The 15581-nt window shown below is 35.9% G+C and overlaps 3 protein-coding genes across 3 annotated transcripts; 1 reads left to right on the top strand and 2 right to left on the bottom strand.

The window, feature by feature from the left end:
- Positions 1-750: 750 nt before the first annotated feature.
- On the bottom strand, positions 751-7135 carry LOC148696880 (uncharacterized). Its single transcript, XM_088693392.1, has 7 exons — positions 7113-7135; positions 6762-6894; positions 4163-4335; positions 3626-3668; positions 3045-3126; positions 931-2309; positions 751-804 (listed from the first exon to the last, which is right to left on the bottom strand). Exons 1-7 carry the CDS (start codon positions 7133-7135, stop codon positions 751-753), a joined length of 1887 nt encoding a protein of 628 aa, XP_088549518.1.
- An 836-nt stretch (positions 7136-7971) lies between these two features.
- Positions 7972-12136, top strand: LOC137725715 (putative 26S proteasome non-ATPase regulatory subunit 3). Its single transcript, XM_088694605.1, has 9 exons — positions 7972-8294; positions 8391-8483; positions 8642-8832; positions 8933-9070; positions 9178-9314; positions 9474-9528; positions 9613-9723; positions 10921-11160; positions 11356-12136. The coding sequence occupies exons 2-9, from the start codon at positions 8405-8407 to the stop codon at positions 11866-11868; spliced, it is 1464 nt and encodes a 487-aa protein (XP_088550731.1). The 5' UTR covers positions 7972-8294; positions 8391-8404; the 3' UTR covers positions 11869-12136.
- A 324-nt stretch (positions 12137-12460) lies between these two features.
- LOC137725716 (uncharacterized) lies at positions 12461-14535 on the bottom strand. Its single transcript, XM_068464485.2, has 4 exons — positions 14296-14535; positions 13978-14056; positions 13820-13901; positions 12461-12837 (listed from the first exon to the last, which is right to left on the bottom strand). The coding sequence occupies exons 1-4, from the start codon at positions 14423-14425 to the stop codon at positions 12697-12699; spliced, it is 432 nt and encodes a 143-aa protein (XP_068320586.2). The 5' UTR covers positions 14426-14535; the 3' UTR covers positions 12461-12696.
- Positions 14536-15581: the final 1046 nt, after the last annotated feature.

A 15581-nucleotide genomic window follows, 5' to 3' on the forward strand; every position in this document is an offset into this window, starting at 1 on the left:
GCGCATCATATAAGAATTTGGATGGCATCTGCGCATAAGTCAGTAAACGTGCTTCATTATAAATTTTATTTGTCTCAAACCAACTTGTCAACATTGTGTGTTCAAAAGCTCTTTGATTGATAATTGATATGAGCGATTGATCACCACTGAAAACAATGTTTTGTTCTAATGGTAAATGCACTGGTAATCGTTCAACAGAAGGTTCTCTATGGTGTATCGAATATTGAAACAATCGCCAAACAGCCTCATAAGGTGATATATATCTACAATTGAGATATGTTAATATTTCATCATTTATATCTTGTTGAAGAACTAACCGTGCTCTATCTGAACCTTTGTTAACATATTTGAACAAATATTTTATAAACATAGATTGACAACATGATTCAACATTTATATGTGCATTATATCTCAAAAGTAGCTCTGCATTATAAGGAACAACAAAACTGTTATCAATTTTTATTCCATTTTTTATGAAAAATTTTGTATCATCATCACGACGTTTATAAATTGGAAACCCATTTGATTCAAGAAAAGTCTCATTTCTATAAGGTTTTGGAAAATTTTTAGAACACCTATTTTCTCGCATGCAAGGAGATTTTAAATTAATGTGACCACATGGACCATGAATCATAAATTGATTAACAATATCATAAAGCTTTGGATTAAGAATTTTATCTGGTATTTTAGCTGAAATAATAGAATCAATATCAGATGGAGAAACACATTTGAAGTTTGACTTGAGCCATATTAATATATGAGAATGCGGTAAACCTCTTTTCTGAAATTCGATCGTGCAAACATCTGTTTATAAAAAGAATAAAAATAAGACAAACAAAGAAAAAAACAAATGAGGTCAGTTTGATTTTAAAAAAAAAAAAAATTGCAAATTAATATAAGCAACAAAATAAATTTTTAAAACTTACTTACTTCAACTTCTCCAAAAGGCTTTCCAGATTTTATAAAGTCAAGCATATCATCAAGTTTCATTTTAAACATGCGGGAAATTATATCAGGCCTATCCTCAGGTTTGAATCCTGGTTTTTTCTCAAATTCTCTAACAATTTCTGGCCATTTTATATTGCAAGTAAATGTTATGAACAAATCAGGAAGTCCATTTTCTCGACAAATAGCCATTGCATCATGATAATTATTAATCATATATCTAGGACTTCCTGTATATGAAGCTGGCAACACAATTTTTTGGCCCAAATTACTTGCATCGTTATCACCCTTTGCCACCGCATCATAAATCCCTTTGTAAACCTCACTTCTTAAATTTTTTTGGTTTTGTCTAATGTAATCCAACCTATCTTCTTCAAGTGTTGCATAAGAATCTACCAAATATTGTTGAAAAAGCCTTCCTCCTTTTAACAATGTTGTTAAACATGGGTCTCGTTCTTGAATTTGGTAAGCTATAAAAGCTCTCATGGGTATTCTTTGTCTTTTAGTTTTTGGACCTTTATAATTTTCACTCCACTTTAAATCTGGTCTATACCCATCTTCACCATATGGAAAAAGAATAGGATATTGCAAAGACATAAATTTTGGATTTAATTTTGTGACACGCTTTAACCCTTCACTTTTAGACTCTATAATAATATCTCTATTAGAATAAGCAAGTCCTATATCACCAACTATTAAACCACTTAATTCATCACTTGTTGGTTGGTCATATTGCTTGCTATCCGTTAGTTCTCTTGCTAATATTCTCATTTTTAAAGAAATTAGTCCATCAGTTTCATATTTATCCCTTGCTGTTCGAAATAGCTTAACTAACTTATTTGATGCATCAAACATTTTAATCAAACCTTCAACAATTTTTGGATCAAGTTTTTTATTATTTCCATCACATTCAAAAGCTCTAAGACGATTCTGAACTTCATTATATGTATCATAAATATACAATTGAGCAAACTTTGGAGACTCATTGTCAGCTGGTAAAAGAGATCCCATTAGATGACAAACTTGCCCACTAATTTTGAAAATATAAGGGCTTGACCCATCATTAATTGAGTGATCAACTTTGGCACCCATTGAAGTAAATGAGAACATTGAATTGTACGCTCTAATGTTTTCTCGAAATGCTAAACTTTTTTGGCCTCCATTTGGATCAAGCAAAGATTCTAAAAAAGGTGGTGTCGATTTTGGAGTTGGAAAAACAATTTTTCCTTGTTGACAACAAAGAGTAAAAACAGGTTCATTTTTTTTGGATGCTTGTTTAAGAGATTCTTTTAACCAAAAGTAAGCACCACAGTGGATACATTTATAAGTTTTATCCCCAAAGTCCACATAACCTATTCCAACTCCTGCATAAAAAAACACACACATGAAAAAAAAACAAAGAAAAGAGGACTTAAAATCAATACACCAATAACTAAATATCCAATTAGTACAATAAGGAATAATTTTTTATGTTAAAAAACATACCAGTTTTACTTTTCTGGAAAAATGCTTGACCCTTGCTCATAAAAGAGTGATTCTCAACATGAAACGTTTTTTCAAATGTTTTATCAAGATTACTCAAGAAATTAACAACTTTTTTTCCTTTTTGATCAGAAACGCAGACAATTTTTTCAGCAGATGTGACATTTTGTGCTTCATCACTATTAACATCTTTAATACCACATTGGATAACATCAGATGTGCTAGCACTACAATCATGTCTAAAATGTGAAGTTTCACATAGAAATCCATCAGTCTTGGAGAAAACAACATTTTGACAATTTTCCATATAACTGGCTCTACACACTTTTCTTAGACAGCGGCTATATTCAACTGAGAGATTATATTCATCATCGCTACTGTTTTCATTTTGGTCCACAACATCATTTACCAATGCATTTATAGGTCTTTTAGACATAATGGAAAACAACTGTTATAACCAATTCAAAAACAAAGAATTGCAAAGAAGGAAAAAAAAAGGACAAAACAAAAGAGAAAAAAAATTAATAAATATATAAGACAAACAATAAAAGAACATAATAAATATTAAATATAAGCAAACCAACCACATTGAAATTTCAATTCATAAGAAATTTTACCTCTTTTCTTTTGCCTCTGTATCAAGTGTGAAGAAAAATTATTTGTCTTCAGCCAGGGTACAGGTTGGAATTTTTTAAACACCTATGCACCAGAGAAATTTGTCACATTACACTGACAAAGTAAATAACCATTAACAAATATGTACCCATGATTTCAATTCATACATACACTAATTGGTGAGGAAACTCAAAATTCAATCCATCAACTTCAGCTCATAAGTCCCATCTACGCATTTTTTTACAACAATAACAAAATTATTTCTTTTATCAAATCCCCAGAACAAAATGAAACATAACCCACAAAATTCCATTGATTTCTCACTTCTACTAAGTTTTCACAGCCAATCCAAGTACAGAAGCAAAAGGCAAACATTAAGCGTAAGAAGAAAAAAAAACCAAAATTACCAATTTTTCTGGATTCTTAATTATCTTATATCAACACATAGTGGGCATCCCCAATAACCCAAATCACCAAAAGTTTCAAACTTTAGCAAAAATTATCAAAATTAAACAAAATGGACATTGACTAAGAAACATATACACATAGATGATGAATATATTCATATTCCCTCCAGAATAACCTGACCTACATCAAAAAGAGTAGGCAACAATGAATAATGAGACCTACAATTATCAATTTACACATAAATTCCAATTCTGAATCATTTAGGCTTCCAAAAAATTGCTCAGAAATGTTAAAGAAAATAAACAAACTGAAACAAAGTAACATGTACTGGATAATGAAGACTCACCTCAAATTCCTATGAAGGTCTGCTACACACGTGATGACACGTTTACAAAGCCTTTCAAAGGTTGAGATTCAACTTTCAAATACGAAGACTTCAAGCCACAATTGTTCTTTCTAGCTACTTCAACTACATAACCAGAAAAAAATAAAAAAATTACTTTAATTATAGTTAACCAATCTGGCTTAAGATTAATCAAAAAGCTTGGAAGTTTCATATGTAAAATCACACTTCAGGCTGCAAGTAGAATCAAAACCATGGAATTTCAAAACCACTCACCCTAAAAACAGTGTACTGTTCGCTCATCCCTCTCTATTTCTATCTTTGCAATCTGTACTGCTCCCTCCCTCTTTTTCTCTCTGTAACACTTACAGAATTATAGATCTCGTATGAACAGGTCTTACTTGCCCTTGTTCACGCCTCCCTCTCTTTTTCTCTCTCTGTAACACTTCCTCACCAAATCTAAACACCCGGCCCTCGATCTCACCAACTATAACCCTCACCCCTCCCAAGTCTAAATGATAATACTGCCTACCCAACCCAATCTAAAACATCAAATCACACACTGAGATGCACAAAAAGACATTACAAATCCAAAGCGGAATACAAAAATTAAGAACCAGCAAGCAAAAACATTCAGAAAACTCACCGGAAAAAAGACATGAGCATCGACGAAAAAATCGCCCAACAAATGTGATTCAAAAGACTTCCTCTCTAATGATTCAAAGAAAACGCTATGTTTTTGCGATAACGGTATCGCACAATACCAATTTCAACTTTTTTTTTTTTTTTCTTTCCAGCAAACGCCAAAAAAAACGTGAGGCAAAAATGATATTTCTAGCAATCCAATCCTTTTGAACCACAAAAAGCACACTTGCTAATTCACTGAGGCAAAAGAAAGATGGGAAATTCAGAAGCAGTGCAAGAGGAAAATTTGAGGCACAAAGAAAGTGAGGTCTAAAAGTGATAGAAAAGCAGAGACTAATATGGGAAGCAAAAGTAAAAGTGGGAAGAAGACAGGGGGAAACGCAACAGCCTACGATGATCAACACGTGGGCTGGGCAAATGAATTGGAGTCACGCGTGGCCTAGAAGGGCAATGCCGTCATTTAATTGTGCAACAAAGAGAAAAAAGCTTGCTGGAAAACCAAACGGAGGGCATTTTCGCCACCTCCACTGTCCGTGAACAGTACACCCGAGTTTGGGTTTTAGTATAGGAATAATATCTACTTCTTTTTTATGATTGGAAAGTATCCAACTTTGAATTCCACCTCTTTTGTTATTAGAAAGAATACATATTGAACCCCAATTCAATAAGACCAACTCCAAGGCGGACTCAAACCCAAATATTTCGGTTTAAACCTAAAAAAAGTTGCTTCAGACTCAAACTAAAACCCAAATTTGGGTTTCTATTTAGTTGACCCAAATTTTTGGGGGCCTCACATATTTTTAAGAAAGCAACAGGCAGAAGGGTGAGGGTTGTGGGCGACAAATGGGCCTCGCATGGCAGGGGACCCCAGCTGCCCAACCGTCCAATTGAGTTCAAAAGCAGCCGTAACCAACAGTTCAGATTAAATGTCTTTTTACTTTTGCAGTCTTTTGATCTAACGGTTCATATATGTTTTTTTTTTAATCCAACGACTGATATTTAAATACCAAGGTCAAAATAATAAATAAAAATTTTAAAACATGTCCACTTAAAAATTATCCCAAAATCTATATATACTCATTTATTTGTTCATTTATGTTACGATTTGTTTGATCTTGAAAATTTTGTTAGACTTTAATTATTATTATTTTTTTTTTTAGGTTAAAAAATTTGTAAAATTAAATTAAAATAACATAACTCAAAGTTACAAAAAAAAAAAAAAAAAAAATTTACCGAAAAAAAAAAATCAAGATTAAAACCATTCCACTACAGTTTAATACATTTTATGTCTTGAAATTTAGGTCTCGAGGATTGTGTGATTTTCACTTTTCATAGACGTAAAATTTTATCTTTTAGAGTATCTCCAAAAGAGACGTCAAAATCCTATGTGGAATGCCGCTGTGCATATTTGACATCAAAAGTCTGTTCAATTGAAGTGTTATTTGTTGACTGGATTTGAAGACTTTGTGATTAGGAGTCAAATTTATTTTTAATTCATTCTAATGGTGTGTTCCTTATTCTACTAACATTTCAACTAATAAAAATTTTGTTTCAATATTTTTTTATTAATTGTAACCATTTAAAATTCTATTTAAATTATAAAATAATATTTGACAATTCGGTTGGAGAAATACAAAATTTGACATCAACCATCAATTGTAATTTGATTCTTAGTGGGTCTAAATATTTGAATTTGGGTCTAAGGGTGAGAGTTGGTTCGAGTATTGGTCGGGAGGAATCGCGGAGCCTACTTCAACCATATTAAAGAGAGGTTGTGAAAAAAATTCAGGGCTGGACAGGCAAAGCACTTAGTGCCGCAGGGAAAGAGTTACTGGTGCAGGTTGTGGCTCAAACCATTCCATTGTATACCATGTATTGCTTCCTACTTCCAAAACATTTTTGTGATGAGTTGAACCAATTAGTGGCCTCTTATTGGTGGAATGAATCGGATAATGAGAGGAAAATTCATTGGATGGCTTGGAATAAGCTTTGCCTCCCAAAATCTGAGGGTGGACTCTCGCACTTTCTATGCCTTTAATCTAGCCCTTCTTCCAAAACAAGGGTGGCGAATCATTTTTTAATCTTCATCCTTAGTTGCACGGACTCTAAAGGCTAAGTATTTCCCTAATTCTTCTTTCATGGATGTTGTGGTTCGGCATAATGCATCTTATTTGTGGAGAAGCATATGTGCCGCTAGACAGGTAATTAAACAAGGATCTAGGTGGCAAATTGGTGATGGAAGTACTATCAAAGTGTGGGGAGATCACTTGATTCCTCGACCCTCAACCTTTCAATCCTTATCCACTAAGAATGCGAACTCTACCATCTCTGTTGTTCGAGATTTGATCACTGATGATGCCAAATGGAATGTGAACTTGCTTAACTCTGTATTGCCTTTTGAGTAGGTTGGTCTTATTCGAACTCTTCCACTGAGTATGTGGTCAATGGGTGACAACCTGATTTGACATTATGATAAAAAAGACAAATTCACTGTTAAAAGTGCCTATCATGTGGCTGAGCAAAAGATTCTCCATCCCTCTCTATCTTCATCTTCTTCATCCCCTTGCAACCCTTTTTCTATTATGTGGGATATATTATGGCAAACCAGTGTTCTTCCCAAAGTTAAGATGACGACATGGAAATTATCTCAAATATTGTCCCTACGGCTGGAAACCTCATTCTTCGGAGAGTCCCCATTGATCCGTTATGTGTGCTCTGTGAATCGGCCGCATAATCGACACATCACCTTATGCTTGAGTGCCCGTTCACAGTTGATATCTGGCAAGCCTCGCCCTTAGCGTTCCGCCTTTCTCACTGGAATAGACGCTCCTTGAAGGAATGGGCTCTACTTATAGCGCAAAATCTAGTGAAGTCGGACTTTGATTGTATCATTATGCTATTTTGGGCGATTTGAAAGACCATGAATGCTAAACTTTGGGGGTGAGGTTCCTAATTCGAATCCTATGGTGGTCATGGGTCGTGCGGTGGATTGGTGGCAGGATTTCTTACGTGTGGCCTGCTTTCCTTCCCAATCGGTTAGCCATGGTGTCCCTCCTCGATGGTCTTGTCTTCCAACTGGCAGACTGAAACTTAATGTAGATGGGGCATGGGATAAAGAACAGTGCTTAGGTGGAGTGGGGATCATAATAAAAAATGCTAAAGGAAACTTTGTGGGTGCGGCTTACCATGTTTTCATGGAAGTGTTTTCCCCCATCCAGGTGGAAGCATTGGTCATGTGAGTTAGTCTTGAATTGGTGGTTGAACGGGGTTTAATTAAGATTGATATTGAAAGTGATGCGCTTTAGATCGTTTCAGCAGTGTTGGGGTATTTGATGAACTTGTTTTCCATGGGACCCATCATCGAAGTTACCAAATTCTTGCTATCTTTGATCGCTGAAGCTTTGGTTGCCCATATCCGCCGCCAAGCAAACTCGATAGCTCATCGTCTGGCCCGTTTTGCCCTCCACACTGAGGGAATTATACTTGGTTAGATAAACGTCCTTTTATAATAAGTGATTTTCTTATGGAGGATGTTTCTTTACCTTGTACCAATTAGCTTACTAGCTTTATGAAATATATGCGGTCCTTTTCGAAAAAAAAAAAAAAAAGAAAAAAAAAAAAAAAGCGCATTGTCTCAGATTTTTCTTTTAGAAAAAGAAGAAAATCCGAAAGAAAAATAAGAAATGAAAGAAGCGACGCCGTATAACATCGGCCTTCAGTTACTTGTCTCTCTCACTGTTCCTCGTATTCTCTCTTCTGTCTCGCATAAACTTGCAGAGGAGGAAACCGTAGCAAAACCCTGGTTCATCAGTCGCCAAATCGATTCCGATCAGCGCGAGCCGCCGCCAGATTCAAGGTAACTTTGGCTTAATTACAATGCAAATTTCGAAATTTTCGCTTTTATCTTCGTTCGTCGTTTGTTAAATCGACGTTCTGCGTAATCTGGATACAGTCTCTCTCTACAAGATGACTCAAGACGTGGAGATGAAGGAGGTCCCGGCGCCTTCCAACTCAGTTTCTTCGACTTCTCCGTCAACTTTACACAGTAAGTTCACCATCCGCATCCATATTTATATGTATATGTATCTGTAAAACTCTAATTTTCCCGCATTTTTTTGCGGGTTTAAGTAAGTTATTGGTAGTTTATCGAACTGGGTATGTGGGATTTGACTTGAGATTTTCAATTTTTACTGGTTTTGTTAGATTTGAAGGAGATTGCTTCACTCCTTGAGACTGCTGCTTATACCCGGGAGGTTAGGCGGATTGTGCGTGCCGTTAGGCTAACGATGGTGTTGAGGCGGAAGCTGAAGGTTTCTGTGATTTCAGCATTCCTCAATTTTGCCCTTACACCGGGATCTGAGGTTCATAGCCGTTTATCGTCCTTTCTTCCCAAGGTGATTTTGGATCTACCGTATTGAGTTTTGGATTTGAGCTGGTGTATACGATGTTCTTGTTTAGGTTCGAGCACTGTGAACGTGACTTTTGGTTGTACAGGATGATGAACAGGATATGGACGTTGATACCGCAACATCTGCTACTCAAGTTCCCGCAAAACATGCCTTGCCAGAGCTAGAGATGTACTCCTACTTTCTTGTGCTCATTTTTCTGATTGATCAGAAAAAGTACAATGAGGTGACGCAATATACTTACAACATGCTATTACATCTGGCTCTGGATCGTTTACTTTTTAAAGTTGAAGCTCTTATATTTGTGATAACATTGAACTTGCTGTCTTTTAGGCTAAAGCTTGTGCCTCGGCAAGCATTGCTCGTATTAAGAACTTGAATAGGAGAACCATTGATGTTCTGGCATCCAGGCTGTACTTCTATTACTCCCTTAGCTATGAACTCACTGGTGATCTTGCAGAAATTAGAGGGTGAGTTGTATGTTATTGTGTTATTGTATTTAAAGAATCCGTTTGCTTGTTTTTGAGGTACAAATGTCTTTGTATTAAGGACAAGGTATGCAATGTTTCCGACTTTCTGTATTTAACTTGTTCCTATTACGATTAATTTGTTCACTCATTCATTCACAGAAATCTCCTGAATCTTCACCGGATTGCCACTTTGCGCCATGATGAGCTGGGTCAGGTAGTTTTTATTTTTATTTTTTATATTGTCAGCTACTGTGCCTGTCCCACTGGTTTCTTACTTGTGGATAACAATGTGATGCAGGAAACACTTCTTAATCTTCTGCTTCGCAATTATCTCCACTATAACCTGTATGATCAGGCAGAGAAACTGAGGTCCAAGGCACCTCGATTTGAGGCTCACTCCAACCAGCAGGTAATGCTCAATTATATGAATCTATATCTTTAAACTATGTATCTAGGATCACAATTGTGTGTGAATGCATGGTTCAGTCTCGTTATAATTTTATAATCAACTTCTAACCTTATGCATCTTCAGTTGTATAACAAATTACAAATGTGATGTAACATAGGTACTACTAGATGTTGTCAGGTGACATGTATGTTCATTGAGATCGGTGCTGTTTCCTTGAAATTTTTTTCTTTCTTTAGTTTTTATTTGGGGTCATTTGGATTTGGTGCACTGCTCTTCATCTCTTTTGTAGGTACTACTAGATGTTGTCGGGTGACATGTATGTTCATTGAGATTGGTGCTGTTTCCTTGAAATTTTTTTCTTTCTTTAGTTCTTATTTGGGGTCATTTGGATTTGGTGCACTGCTTCTTCATCTCTTTTGTAATTTAGATCTTCTATTATATTTTGGGGTGTGATATCTACACACCCCTGTTTACTTCTCACACACCCTTCTAAATTTTCGGCCACCGGATTGGATGAATTGAAGAAGATCAACAGCGAGAAATTAACAAGGAGTGTGTGAGAAGTAAAAAAAGTTGTGTGGATAACACACCCCTATATTTTTATATTAACATTTTCCATTTAAAAATAAAAAAAATGAAGAAGATGTATTGTGATGCTGGTCTTTCTTGTGTTTTTGCTTTCTTCAACTGTTATTCTCATGCTTATTATCAATGGATTGCATGGCTACAACCTTTTTCCTTTTTCTTAATTAACAAAAACCATATTTTTATAACGTGCTGGTCTCTCTTGTGTTTTTGCCTTCTTCCACTTTCAATCACTGCTTACTATCAAGAACATCCCCTTACTCTGTTACCATGTTGTTGTTTGTGAATAAATATTACTCTTCCTTACTTTCAACGCTTCAGAAAATTTTAGTGATTTATGTTCTCTGAGGAATAAACTTAGTTTCTTTTCAGAGGAACATACATTTTTTTTGCATCTCTTGTTTGCTTACAACTTGAAGGGAAACAAGGAGGGTCCTTGGGAAGTATGTGGATTACCACAAGACTGTTTTCATAGAGTCAAATTTGTACCAGCTTGGTTCAAAACATTGTGGTAGTGGAGTACATATCAGAACAATAGCATATATTACCTCAGTAGTTCTCTTTATATGAATTGTAAGATGCGTATTCTGATCGGCCAATGTTTTCTTGCAGTTCTGTCGGTATCTCTTTTACCTAGGAAAGATCAGAACAATTCAGTTGGAGTACACTGATGCAAAGGAGTCCCTCCTGCAAGCTGCTAGGAAAGCTCCTATAGCAGCCCTTGGTTTTCGGATTCAGTGCAACAAGTGGGCAATCATTGTACGCTTGTTGCTTGGAGAAATCCCTGAGAGAACCGTTTTTATGCAAAAAGGCATGGAGAAGGCGTTGCGGCCATACTTTGAACTAACAAATGTAAGTCTGCATTTCTCAAAAACCTTGAACTCTGAATTCAGAACTTTACTCTTGTCAAGTTTGAGCAGAATTTTGTTGTGTTGAATAGTAGTAATGCAGTATATGAGGCTGGGAGGGTCTACTTGGAATCAACTCCCTGAATAGGCCATGAGCTTTTTCTACTGCTGGTTTTGATTGAGACGATTTATTTTTCAGGCTGTGAGAATTGGTGACTTGGAGCTTTTCAAGAATATTGCAGAAAAGTTCTCGGATGTATTCAATGCAGACCGAACCCATAATTTGATTGTTAGGCTGCGACATAATGTCATAAGGACTGGGTTGCGTAACATTAGCATCTCTTATTCCCGTATTTCTCTGGTTGATGTTGCTAAAAAGTTGCGATTGGACTCTCCAAACCCGGTTGCTGATGCTGAAAGCATTGTGGCGAAGGCAATCCGAGATGGTGCAATTGATGCCACTCTGGATCATGCAAATGGATGGATGGTGTCAAAGGAAACTGGGGATATCTACTCCACTAACGAGCCCCAAGCTGCATTCGACACAAGAATTGCATTTTGCCTCAATTTGCACAACGATGCAGTGCGAGCACTTAGGTTCCCACCAAATTCCCACAAGGAGAAAGAAAGTGCTGAGAAGAGGAGGGAGAGGCAACAACAGGAGCAAGAGCTTGCAAAGCACATAGCCGAGGAAGATGATGATGAGTTTTGAAGAGGTTATATACTGAGAAAGCCAGCCATCTACTTTCCCTGTGCAATGCTCTCAAAATGCTGTGCCTGTTTTGTTTTGTTTTCTGAAAATGTATCAAGAATATTTTGAGTTCCTTGTCTGATTGACTGGGATAGCGTCCGTTTCCGTTTATGTTACAGATTTATCGAGTTGGGCCTGAGCGACCTCCTCTTTCCGTTGAATATGATACGAACATCGAATATTTTACATTTCACCAGACATTGAACATGCTTATCAGGTTACCAAAGTAGTTCTCTCTTGCGTGCTGTCATTCATTCTTATGTTCCCTGTAATTTGACGATTGTTCAAGTGGCATATTGCCAGCAGAGTCTCTTTTTTCCGCTTATGGTTGAGAAAGTTGTATCGTAAACTATGTAATTTTGGTTCAACACATGATGCCTGTAAAGTCTTTTTCTTCTTTGTCCGGCTACTCGGTAAACGGTATTAACTTGTTTAGGGTGGATGGTTTTACAATCATTATTATGTTGTTATCATTTTCATACGTGGATTTGGAGATGGAATTGTTTTCATTTGTATGCCAATGTTAGAAGAAAAGAAACGAAAAGACGTTGCAAACGAAGAACACGGAAGATGAAAGCCATATCCGGTGAAGCCAAATGTTAGAAATTTTACAATGTTATATTGGAAAAGAAGAATCACAAATTGTTTCATCTGTAGTAGAACTTAAGTTTGGGATACAAAACATGTGATCTTATCGAACTCCACTTCGTAGGTGAGAAAAGCGAATGAACTCCACCCATTCAACAAAGAAAGACTCAGAATGTTCAGTTACGATCCTGTCGAGATCATTCACCTGGTTGAACTCATGCCAAATGACTTGACGATTGTGCTCACCCTTTCTGCAAACGTTTTCGAGGTTATCTTTTTACCTGGCTCATGAAACGGGTTTGAAATTGCGTCCACATAAGCGGCATGGAATCTCCTGAAAAACTACAACACAAATAAACCAATTAGAGGGATTATCCAAACCTTGTTGCATATATAGACAATACTCACTAAAGATAGCACACCATGGAACATATTTAGCACTTACAAAAACTAGTGGCCACCCACACTATCAAAATGGAAGCATAGGGAATCATAACCAATTAAACAAACGGAGTAACCCATACACCAGAGTACCATAGAAAATCAATAATTCAAGAATTCATATTCTCAAGAAACATAACAGCTGCCTACAGTTGTTTAAGAAGTACATGATGGCAGGAAATAAACATGTTAGACGTACGGGTAAATTTGTCACATATGCATTTCTTGTCAAGGGAACTACTGTCGCAATATTTCATATCACTTATTCTCGCATCTCATTTCCAAACTATGCATGAACTAAGGTGGATTAAGAGGGCTTTCAATCTCTCAAAACCATATGAATTCAATCAATCTTTGGAGAAGACCAAATTTCATCAATCTTATGTACATAAACATGAAGTCATGACTGCTTTATGAACATTCTCTCACTGGAGGAAGCAGAAACTGCGAAATCAATTTGCATTCCACTGGCTATATGCCTACAAGAAGCAAGTTTTGCAAAGTGGAATCTATAACATCCATTTGCCATTGAAGAAATCTAGCATTTGTCCTCCATGACAAAACAAAAACAGTAAACACAAAACACAACTCTCACCAGTCTAACTCCGCTTAAATCTACGCAGTCCTCCTAAGTTCCAGTGCCCTAAATATGATCGGGAGTTCCATTTCTTCCTATACACTTGCATCCATAACTTACTATTTAAGTCATTTCCCAAAAAAAGAAAGAAACCTTGTTTCAGAAGTATGCATATAAACATAGCAACTAATTTACGTCGGAAAACATCGTAGCATTGATGAAAATTTCTGAGTGAATGCTGCATCATGTTTAATTTTTCAGAAAATGAGTAATTCAGTAAGATGCAACACCAAGAGCAATACTCACATTTCTAACATCGGCATCTTTGACATCAAGATCAGTAGTTACCAAGATAAACTTCACTTTTGTATTAGTCAAATAGCCGTACCTGTAAACAATATCACCATATAAGAACACCAAAGATCAATACATTCAAGCTAAGCATACACAACAAAAGTACTCACACTTTGTAATTCTCAGTTGGATACAGCAGACCCAAGAATGTCTCATTCAATGTTGGCCCGGACTTTTTCGGATTGTTCACTACAAAATCACACAAAAATACACAAACTTTACATAAATTCTAACTAAAATACACAAACCCGACAATCAAAGGTCTAATTTTTCAGCTAAATAAAGCAGACCCAAAAATGATTTCAGTGTTTAGTCTATTTCCAATTCGATCGAACAGAAAAATCAAAACTATTTAGCAGAACGCAGAAGTGAGAATTTCAAAAGTAACGGAGACCCTGACCCACATCTGAATCTTGAATTTTGTTTACCTCGCTCGTCGACGACGTCGAGGGAGCAGTGGACGATGTGGTGGAGCTTGAGGGCGTCATCGGCGTCAGTGAAGCTTTGAATGTAAAGCGGGTTGTTCTGGTGGCCGACGACGGCGACGGAGACGATCATCTTCTCCGGCTCGGCTTTCCGTTTGTTTTGCTTCAGTGGTGAGAACGATATGATGCCGCGTTTCCACGTAGTCCCGGGAGTTAGTTACGACGTCGTTTGCTATATATGGGGTAGTGGATCTAGATCGTCTACATCTTCCCGGGTTTAACTGCATTTACGGAGCATTGTTTTGGGCCTCAGGCCCATATAAAAAGTTAAATAGAAAAAAAAAGTTGGAGATTTTGACTTCAAATTTACGTACGATCTTGAAATTAAAAAAAATAAAATTACGACTATATTAGGGTTGCTCATTATCTTGAGGTTAGTTATCACATAAATGGCAATAAACCTCTTCTTTCTTCTTTTTTGTTTTTATTTTTTTCAAATGTTGTGTTTAATAGTGGTGAAAAATGAAGACTAGATTAACTTCTTACTAACATATGATCATTTGATTTACCGGGCTACCCATTATCACTTTTCTAAGAGAAACTTTATGTTCCAAGTTTTATAAACCATAATTATTAGAAGAGGAAAAAAAAATTCAATAGGCTTAAATATTTATAAAAAATAGAATGGTAATTTGCTTGTCCTAAAGGATGACTTCTTGACCTTGAAGCAGTCCTCCCTTGCAAGAAAAGGCTACCTTGCCTAGTCCTTCAAACTCTCACTATTCTCCCCATTGTCCAAACAAAGCGCAATCAATTTTCTTTGCTTCGAGTCTTCAAGTATTCAAATCATAATTAATATTTGATATTAATTTTCCAACAAAAAAAAATTGAAATTAATTTAAAGGAAAACTAATGAAAATGGTTTGAAAACTTTGAGTTTTAATCAAAATGACAAAAAGGTTGTAAGTGGATAGTAACAAGAATGATTTTTTAGAATAAAAATATCATTTTCGTTAAAAGTGAACAGTATCAAAAGTGTTTCGTTAAAACTCTCTTAATTTAATAGTCTTCTTTCAAAAGGCATATACCATCCATATCCCATTTTCAATACAACTTTTGGTAACTTTGGTCATCACATTCTTGGATCTTAGTTTTGTTGTAATTTTATAAAGAAAATAAGCAATAAAAAATACATAATAAATGGCATAAATTGTAATTTGAATACAAGATGACATTTTCCCATCAAACTAGTAAATGAGAGTTTACTCAATTGATATATGATGATAGGG

This window comes from Pyrus communis, chromosome 5, assembly GCF_041283825.1.
Source record: "Pyrus communis isolate YQ-2024b chromosome 5, ASM4128382v1, whole genome shotgun sequence".
Lineage (NCBI taxonomy): Eukaryota > Viridiplantae > Streptophyta > Magnoliopsida > Rosales > Rosaceae > Pyrus > Pyrus communis.